The sequence below is a fragment of the Amborella trichopoda genome, chromosome 5 (genome assembly GCF_054954075.1).
Source record: "Amborella trichopoda isolate Santa Cruz 75 chromosome 5, AtrichopodaSantaCruz75HAP2 v2.0, whole genome shotgun sequence".
NCBI lineage: Eukaryota > Viridiplantae > Streptophyta > Magnoliopsida > Amborellales > Amborellaceae > Amborella > Amborella trichopoda.
In genome coordinates this window covers 46,469,937-46,480,062 of record NC_142340.1, presented here as the reverse complement: position 1 = coordinate 46,480,062, position 10,126 = coordinate 46,469,937, and the positions used below count along the sequence as shown (strand labels likewise).

At 35.0% G+C, this 10,126-nt stretch overlaps 1 protein-coding gene across 18 annotated transcripts; it reads right to left on the bottom strand.

The window, feature by feature from the left end:
* Nucleotides 1–4,930: 4,930 nt before the first annotated feature.
* Nucleotides 4,931–9,706, bottom strand: LOC18431893 (uncharacterized). 18 transcript variants are annotated; one of them, XR_016056576.1, is made up of 9 exons: nucleotides 9,070–9,629; nucleotides 8,563–8,655; nucleotides 7,994–8,098; nucleotides 7,598–7,750; nucleotides 7,399–7,517; nucleotides 7,187–7,315; nucleotides 5,972–6,151; nucleotides 5,563–5,679; nucleotides 4,931–5,490 (listed from the first exon to the last, which is right to left on the bottom strand). XR_016056576.1 is itself a non-coding variant. In XM_088868384.1 (9 exons), exons 4-9 carry the CDS (start codon nucleotides 7,730–7,732, stop codon nucleotides 5,327–5,329), a joined length of 810 nt encoding a protein of 269 aa, XP_088724510.1. In that variant the 5' UTR covers nucleotides 7,733–7,754; nucleotides 7,994–8,102; nucleotides 8,563–8,655; nucleotides 9,070–9,706; the 3' UTR covers nucleotides 4,931–5,326. The 18 variants fall into 18 exon arrangements, 10 of the variants coding, with proteins under 10 accessions (XP_088724510.1, XP_088724511.1, XP_088724509.1 ...); XR_016056575.1 differs by having other exon boundaries at nucleotides 4,931–5,476; XR_016056578.1 differs by having other exon boundaries at nucleotides 4,931–5,476; nucleotides 5,972–6,072.
* Nucleotides 9,707–10,126: the final 420 nt, after the last annotated feature.

Below are 10,126 nucleotides of genomic sequence, written 5' to 3'. Positions count from 1 at the left end.
TCATGGTTGAAATGATGAATGGAGGGTTCTCCAACATCATAAGACTCTTTGTATTTTTTAGTGCATCTTCCTTGAATAGTATAAAGTCACAACCTTATATAAACCTTTTCTATTTCAAAAATATAAAAGCTTGAATAAGTTTGTATTTTAAGTAATATTTAAAGGAAAATTATATAATGAGACAATCAATCTTTGGTGCAAGCTGGCGACAATTAATCTTGACTATTAGATGTGAAATTGAGCGGCTGCATATATTCTATTGGCCAAGCTCAAACTTCAAAAGAAATTGTCTCGAACATTGTGGCACATCCAAGCTCTCAGATTTCACATAGGTTTATCATAAACAATCCTGAGCTCCCTGTCAAAAGTTCAATGGTCTAATTGAATACACTCCCATATTTAAAATAGAGCAATGATTTTATGCAACAGTTGTATAGTAAAATGATGTAACAACCTTCAAAAACCATTTTATGACCATTTGCTTGATCTAAAATTTGAAATACACATTATTTTCATTCTAATGAACAATTACAAAAAAATAAAAATTTGAAAACACAACTTAGAAAGTATTTTTTTAGCCCAATTAACATAGGGCGTTCATTTTGGTGAGATGCTTAGATCTAAGCTTTAGAAAGATTTTTTTTCATTTCCAATTTTTTTGGATGGATTTATTATCATTAGATGAATAATGTTAAAAAAGAAAAAAATGATTTTGAGTTTATAAAGGATAAGATCTTGAAATTCACAAAATAAATTGTCTAGATTCGTTTTTGGAGGGGGCTCATATTGACCATATCTAAGGTTAAAATTAAACTTTCTTTTTGGGATTGATTATTGAGATAAAGAGAGCGTGTGTGCAAAATTCGGAGTCATACAAATACCACAAACATGGTTTTCTAGAAGTGTCGTTGTATTATACTATGATACAACCGTTGCATTAGATCATTGCTCTTTAAAATATATAAATATTCAGCTATATTTCCTAATTTTAAATACCGCATTAGTGCGTTATTGAAATTCAAATATCGTAGAGATACTTTTAATTTTTAATCAAAATTTAAATATATGAGGGGCATTTTTGAGATCAATATATTTAAATATGCAAGAGAGAACAATGAACAAAGAGTCAAACAACTAAATAACCATCAACCAAACAAAGGGGCATTTTTGAGATCAATATATTTAAATAAACAAAGAGTCAAACAACTAAATAACCATCAACCAAACAAAGGGGCATTTCTTAGATCAATATATTTAAATATACTACAGAGAACAATGAACAAAGAATCAAACAACTAAATAACCATCAACCATGCAAACAACTGCACTAATGACACCCTGAAGAGCAAAGAAACAACAAAATAGCCATAAAAAACAAGCTCAGAAGGGAAAATACTCTCTAAAGGTGACAAAATTATGCCAAAAAGTTGTCACCATCCTAACTTATGCAGGTCCATGTGGCCATTGTTTTGCTAATCAAGAAGAATTAAAAACGGTTTTGTCAAGTGGTGGCTCACCTCCTTCCAATGCATAATAGATGGTAGGAGACCATTTATTTTTGGTTTTGTTATAAGGTGGTCACAATCATTTAACGCTATTAGATTTGCAATCTGAAAGTTAAATCTGGAGAAAAAAAATTTGTTGAACATTGTGCACATTTAGTAGCACACCATTAGCCATTTAATTTCACATTTGATGGCTAAAGTTGAGTATGGCCTCGTGGTGCCAATAACTAAATGATCTCATCCTATACTTTCTCTAAAGGATAAAGTTTTTATAAGGCATGGGCTTTATAAAAACAAATAAAGCCTCACTTCAAGTCCTTGTTCATAAAACACTTTCGACAACGGAAATCTCCATGATGGCTTTAAAATCAATTTCCAATACCGACAATAAAATTAACTCAAAAAATAGTATTGATCTTGTGAATATATGAACACTTATTTTTAAGAAGAAATGGATGGTCCAGATAATTTGTTACAATATACATTATTTTTAAAGCTTCAAAACCTTTTTTGTTTTTTATACACATAATGTTCAAATCGAGATGATCGATGTAAACCTTGCTTAAATTGCAATTTTTGATAAGTTATAAGGTGAGGCTTTACTTATTTTGATAGAGCTGCAGCCCTATCAAACCATTTACCTTCTCTCAATCTCGTTTCACAATTGTTATCTTTTTTGAATGTCTAGATCTTTAGGGCTATTTTGTACATCAAGTTGCTGCACATCAATTTTGCACAATTAATGAATTTCAGTTAACATTAAAAAAATCATTCAGATATCCTGCAAGTGGTGAAACTTGAATGTGGAGAGAGAGGAGAAGAGAGAGAGACAAAGAGAGAGGCCCGTGCACAAGAAAGGGCTAAGTTACCATAATGAAACCGGTTAAATATGATAAATGGCGCCTGTCCCTCAAAATAAAGCCACAAAAGATCCAAAATCCTGCAATTATTTCTACCATGAGAGAGATAGAGAGAGAAAGAGATGAGAGTATTACCTGAAGAGAACCAACACTGCGTGAACTTTTGCCGGAAAGTTGTCGAATTCCGGCAACTATTCCTGTTTAGATGTATATATATATATAAGGTAACATGACTCTTGTTAATGAAGCAAAGAATCGTTCTTTTCTTTTGGCTTTTGGGGTACTTCTATTGGAGCATTGAGTAACACTTACTCCTGCTGGCAAAAATTTGGCTTTTTTAATCCATAAATTTTGGTATCTTTAGAATTACCAATCGAACATTTTCTTTGAAATTATGTTTTGAGTTTCTAAACACTTAGATCGTATCATCCCCATAAAATCGGATGGTCTTCGCTCAATCTTGTACTGTCATTTCTTCAAGAGTGTGCATGAACAACCAAGTGAACATTTTCTTTTAAATTATGTTATGAGTTTCTAAACACTTGGATCTTATTTTTTAAAAAACGGATGGTCTAAACACTTAGATCTTATTATCCCCAAAAATCGGATAGTCTTTATTCAATCTTATTAGGAGTGGCAACGGGTCGAGCATGGGACCGTCTTCGACTAGTATTCGGGTCTAGATTTTGGACCTAGATCAGTCTGGTCCAAGTGTTGGACTTGGACCCGTCTGGTCCAAGTGTTGGACTTGGACCCGTCTGGTCCAAGTGTTGGACCCATAAACATACCCATCGGGTCTCAGGTCTGGTCGGGTCCATTGCCACACTCACTATGAGCATTTTTTTTTTTGCTTTTTTTTTACTATCATATATTCATATTATTGACAACAAGGCCACAACCACCTATCATTAGAGTTCAAGCCATCTGATTTGTCATTTAATAGCTAAAGATGACTACGAGTTCTTATTGCATACAATCCTTAACGCATCCAAAAGAATAGGGCTTGAAGTATTTTATCTCCAACCGTTTATGAGTACGGGCCGGGTCCAACCGGGCCCGGATTGAAATGTGAATGGTATTCAGTTCCAGGTTTTGGATCCAAACCTGACTTACGGGGTCCAAATGTTAGACCCGTATCCGGACCTGTCAGGTATACCCAACGGATCATGCATTGGGTCCGGGTCCATTGCCACCCCTAAATCTTTTGCTGTCATTTTCTTCAAGTGTGTGCATGATTTTTTGTCTCTTTTTTAGCATTGATTCCGAGGGAGCGTATAATCTTTTGCCTTTTACCATATCTAAGATCACAACTTTCACCAAGCACTGAAAATGAAGAATAGCCAAATTCATTGCGATCATTTTCATTGGGGAAACAACGGTCTTTATACAAAACTTCCATTTGAGTAAAGGATAGCTTTCAAATGTGCCTAAAGACTTCGAGAATCAAGTGATATATTTTACACTATAAAACTCGAATGATGCAAGGAGATTTCCTTCGGCTACTTTGTGAAGGAATCTAGTCTTTGAAATAACCTATTCTATGGACATTTATATGAAAAATATACAATAAGATTATTCATCTCTGATCCAACAAGGTCACAACACTGTTGACTGTTAGATGTAAAATCAGATAACTAGGTCCTATTAACCATAACTAAAAAAAAAAGAAACACAAAAAAACAAAAAATTGTGATACACTTGTCATACTTCACATATGATGCTTATGAGTGATTGCTACCTCTTTATACCAAAAATAAATAGTCCCAAATTTATATACTCTTTATCCTACTTCGAAATTTACAAAATATTCAGTTTCTATAAGGTTAGGCTTTATGAAAAAAAATAACCTCAAACACTTTGGGCATAGAAATCCCATTATGACTCTAAAATCTATTTCCACCATTGACCATAAAACTTGTAGCTCAAAAATTGGTACAGATCTTGTAGATTTACAAATACTTGAAAATGGACGATCTAGATAACAAGTTAGAATATACATTTTTTTAGAGCTTGAAATCCTAATTTTGTTTTCATATGCGTAATGCTCAAGATTGACTTGACGATTTTTTGACTCCAAAACTACAATTTTCAATAAGATTTGAGATGCCAATTTATTTTTCTTCATAAGGTCCAGCCTAATTTGAACTTTTTACTTTTACAAAAGATTCAACATACATGTTTCGTGCAGAGATTTACCATGAAGAGAGTATAAAATAATCCATAGTATCATGGAAAAGCCATGGCCATAAATTTCATCATTGTCTAATCAATGGATGGGTAAAAAAGAGTGGGACCTACCACTTGGTTCATTTTATGTTTTGTGGATCTTATTGTCTCTCCATCACTATCCATCTATAGATATGATGGTGACACCACTAATGACTATAGGTTTTCTATGATCATATGGATCACATCATACTTTTCATACAATAGCTTGCACATGGGAGTATACCCCATATGGACTTTCACCATATACAGTGAGATCATTAGTTATGCAATAGTATTGCAGTGATGGCTTATATGCCTATTGAGAGAGAGAGAGAGAGAGAGAGAGAGAGAGAGATATTACATCGTCAAGCGTGACTCATGTTAAAGGCACAAACTCTTATCCAGCAACAGTAGCAACCTCTTAAAAGTCTTTTTTTGAACATCATCATCATCGTTGTCGTCGTCAAATCCTTTTTTCAACTAATTGAAGTTGGCTACACAAAATCCTGATCCGCCATTTTACTCTATTAAGAATCATACCCTCATGAGGCTATAAATCCCCATATCACCCAAGAATGTCTCTAATTACTCAGAAAACTATTATGAAGACCAAAAGGTAGAAAAATGCACCACACCCAAGAATCAGTTGAGGTTCCTGACCTTCTCTTTTGCTTCATGTAAAGATAGGCGCATTAGGCCTTTTGCACACACAATATGTTCAAAATGTTCAAGTGATTCACAGTAAAGCATATGTTATTTCAAATCCTGAGCTATCTGAAGAAGGTATTCTATGTCTATGTTTGGGTAGTGTTGGAGCAGCTTCAAATTCGCTGTAAAATCACCCTTCAACAGTGTGCTTCTCACGCATATTAGCATAGCACAACACATTCTTAGCAGCATGTCCTGATCGATGCAAACTAGACTTTCATCAAAATCTTAAGACTCAATCTGAGAGAGAGAGAGAGAGAGAGAGAGAGAGAGAGATGCACCTGAACTCCGGATGGGTTGCTAAGAAGAGAGTCCCATATTCTCAAAATCGTTGGGAAATTGAATTCCTGAGTCAGAAGCAAAGTGATCCATCTGAATGCATAGAATTGTGGATTAACCTGCTTATCACAAAAAAGAAGATGCTCAATGTTTTTTCCCTAATAATTCTCTGAAGCATCAACAACATGAATTGGTATAAAATCATAGTAATCAGATGCATCAAATGCTACAGCATATTTCATGAGGCAAATCTAAAGCAAAAAATCAAATGGGTATTCACGATTACCACCCAATACAACGAAAAAGGAAATTGACACAGGAAAGTACATACCTACATAAATATATACATACATACATGATTGCATACACCTAAATATGTACATGCATACATGTGAAAGTGAGCATAATTACCTTGGTGCTAAACTCAAGATGCCTCCATAGCTCTTCATCATGGGTCTTCAATAGTTCTGATAAGCGTGAAAGAGTGGAATGGATTCCAACTGAGCTATTGTCTAGTTGTTGACAAAAGTGGTCCACAGAATCACTTAATAATCGCACAAAACATGCAAAGCTATCGGCTTCAGCGTTCAACTAACAAAGCAGACAAAAATAGGTTTGAGGAGACAGCTCTCCCAATGTGCACCCATAAGCACTAAGGGAAGGAGAGATGAAGCAATGCAACTTTATCAAAGGCAGAGGGCAACAATTAAAGTTTCAATTTCTACAAGGGCTTCAACAGTCAGGAGAAAGTAGGAAACTAGGCATCAAGATTCTAGAATGAATTTGACCAAATTCAGCCTTGTAATAAATTTTTACTTTAAGAACACCAAGCTACTTTTATGTAGGTACTCACATATGTATGCATGCATGACATATGTATCTACATGCATGTGGGTACTACATAGACAAGTATTGCACGCATATAAACATACCCACATTTGTAAAGTATATATTTTCTTGAATTTCAATTGATGACCCAAATTAATATTATTTGGCCAAAATCCACTAACACTGTGCGGCCCCCCCTGCATAAGAACTAGCGATCTCTTGAAATCTTCCTAAACAACAGAAACTTCTAACTTAACAATCTGTTCATAATAGATGATACAAGTGAGCCATCGAATGCTGGTAAGCAGTTGAATATGCATCATTCATGTATTAAGCCTAAAAGGAGGAGAAAGCAGCATCAAACTGAGTTGAACATTTTGTAGCCAGCCCTTTTGCATAATTCTTGTAAGGAAAAACAAGTCACAGAAAACTTTGTATGTTGGGAACTGAGTTGGGATCTTCTAGCTCAAAAATAGTTCAATTTCTTCATTAGCACATACCAGACCAAGGAGCCAATGCATTGAAAAGAACTTCAACACTTAGGGTTCTTCATTTTTCTTTTAGGTATCACTTCAAGTGAGATCGTTTCATTTTATCCAAACACGGGGCTTTCAGGTTGGGTATACCCCAGAACAGAGGAAAGGCCAGATCGAGTATAGGACAAACAACGCAAAACACAAATTACAGTTGAAAACCATATCCAATATCCATTTAAGAAATATTCATCTAACTAAACTAAAATGAATTCATTCTCAAAACTGAAATTAGTAATCAAATGAATTGTGGGATCCTTCATACCACATTTTGACCCCCAAGATCTGTTCTGAAAACATAATACAATGGAGCTAAGACTTCATTCATTCCTTGGACATACTGAATAACTGGATTCATCTTGGCGAAAAGGAGAAGAATATTTCTCATTGCTCCCTGTCCAGAGTGATAATGTCATCTGATTCAATTTACAAAATATTATCTCTAAAGTTTGAATCATGAGGTAGAGACAGGCATACCCTGTTTTGTTTGGAGCACAACGAGTTCCCTGAAAAGAGTTCCATATCTGGATGTGTTCGGATCAAATCACGATCAATCTGCTCTGCAATCTCTGCATCCTAAAATAAGGCATCCACATCTATATAAAGTAAAAAACTATTTACTAATGCCTCCACAATTTGCAACACAAAAATATATTAAACTTGGGAATCCACATACCTGGAAATACCGATGCCAAACACTAGTTTTCCCCAGGCTCAGAGGGTGATCTCCATGAGAGATTTTGTGCCTAATGAGCAGTCCATATTCATCATTTTCCTTCCCTTGCATATCAAAATGTGAAGTTTCCTCCATCCTCCTTGTAAGTTCTGACTGCCTAGAACAAACTTTTTTAGTGAAGTTTACAAAACAGTTACCAATAATCCTAAAGAAAATAAAACCCAATTGAAATAGCACATCAGAGTTAGAATCCACAGGGAAAAATTGAAAGAAGTGAAAACAGACAGTAAGTTGAACTTGAAAAGAATTGGAAACAGATATGGAACATTATCTCATACCTTAATAGATTTACTGAAATCTTAATATACAAAAACTCTTTAGTAATGAGAAACTTACAGGGTTCAGAATTAATTCCTCTTTTAGGGCAGCATACTTCGATCTGTTTTTCGACAACTCTATATCCCATGAATCACGCTCCAAAGGCAAGTAACCAAGCAATAACTGCCTTACAATTCAACAAGACATATCAGAATTCATGTGACATATATATAGTATCTGTTACCAAAATATGAAAAAAAATCTCACTGGAAGTGTGTAACAATATACACATTGCAGTGGATCTTGATAACTTATGGTCGAAACCTCAAATGCAACAATGAATATGTGGCAAATCACTCATATCACAGACTTTGATTGAACTCATCATATTGCAGTTTAGCATACACATCATCAAAAAGTTCATATGCAACAAAAGGTTATAATGAAACTCCAATAATGTATATAAAAAATGAAATTTGTCCTGAAAACAATATAGACAGATACAAAACATTTGTTATCAAAATGTAGTTAACTGCTTGTTTTTTTTTGCAAAATTTGTGAAGCACTTGCTTTTTGACAAAGATGAAAGATATTCAAATCCATTTCGAAAGAGGGAGAGATAATTATAATTCAGATTGAAGCTTAACCTTCCACACAGTGGCACGAAAACCTCCTTCATCTGGAACACCAAAACTTGCTAGTCTCTGCAATCGTTCCATGTCTATAACCTTCTGAGAAACCTGATCATCAAATAAACAAATTGGTGACATAAAAACCAGTTGCTGATAATTGAACTACATTTGTTCAAGAGAGTTTGTGTTTAATCTCCTCAAAAAATTAGAAGGGACTCAAAGAGAATCATTTATCTTTTTTTAGTTTTTAAAAACGTAACCCATGATTGCCAGTTGTTCTCGAATCTAAGACTAGATTTAACGTCGAATGACACAGGTTGGCTGGGAGGAAGAAATGGAGGTATAGGGGCGGTGGTGGATCGGAAGCCACATTTGCCACCCCCGATCCAACCCATTTTGTAGTTTTATTTTTTTCTAATTCACACTTAATTTTTTTTTCATTGGAGCAAAACTTGGATGGAAATTTGGATGATATTGAATTTATAGGCATCTATGAATCAAGTAGGAATAATAAACCAATACCTCAAATAAGAATTCCCTGCACCTGCTTTCTGCCTCATTCTTATCAACCATTTGAGAAAATTCCTCATTCAACCACCCATGGCCAACCTCGGAAGGTACTTCTATGCAGAAACTCTCCTCATCATTCTTATGAATGAACGGAGAAGAAATCCTATCCAATCCATGATCAATTTGAACCTCCTCTTCTTCTTCCTCATTTTTCCTTGGATATTTTAGGCCAGGGAAGGTTTTGAGCTCCTCCTCGAATTCAAAGCCAAGCTCTGAAGTGGAGCAATCTTCTCCAAACCACTCGGTTAATGCATCTCTCTGCTTCTCCAAAAGCCTCAATTTTCCTTTCAACATCGCAGATCTTCGGGTCTGTCATCTCTAAAGAGCCAGAGAAATAGCAGAAGATGAAGAAGAAGAAGAAAAAGCCATTGAAAAGAAAGAGAAAGTTCAGAGAAGAGAGATAAAACATTTGGGCAGAGAGAGAGAGACTGGTAGTTGGACAATGGAATGGTTGTTAAAAGTTAGGGTTTACTATCAACAAATTTGGTTTTCAAAATTTTCGCTGTATATACGGGGAAGTAGAATTTGGAGGGAGAAGGATAAAATAGTAAAAGTGCTTGGATGCAGGCTTGTAGCGGGTTTAGAGGGCAAGGACGTAAATTGTGCAGCAAAAGCGTAAATTGTAACTATGGTTTCGTTCCGGACGAAAACGAAATCAGGCTATTCTAACTGTCGTTCTTAAATTCATCGAAAGTTTGAAACTTTTTATGTTTCTCTCATTGAAGTACCTCGAATCTCTCTCTCTAAACACCGCTCTCTCTCTGTAAGCATCTCTCTCTCTTTTTCTACCTGTGAAATCGAAGTGAACCTTAAAATGTTGCTTTCTGTTCTCTTCTCAAACTCCGAAGGCAATATTTTGCTAGAACGGTATGTAAATCTCAGCGATTTTTCATTTTAGTTGCCTCTAAATCATTAAATATGCAAATACTTTATGCTTTCGTTTAGCTTTTAAATCAAATAAAATGTAAATATCCGCGACTTTCAGTTTATGTGATTCTTCAATTTCTAT

Excerpts from the sequence above, each read along its gene's own strand:
- LOC18431893 (XM_011624174.3), bottom strand. The coding sequence starts at position 9,411 with ATGTTGAAAGGAAAATTGAGGCTTTTGGAGAAGCAGAGAGATGCATTA. Across the intron at positions 8,099-8,562 it reads TTCGTGCCACTGTGTGGAAG|TTATTGCTTGGTTACTTGCC; the intron begins GTTAAGCTTCAA and ends ATTGTAAGGCAG. Across the intron at positions 5,680-5,971 it reads ATCTTGAGTTTAGCACCAAG|GTTAATCCACAATTCTATGC; the intron begins GTAATTATGCTC and ends TGTGATAAGCAG.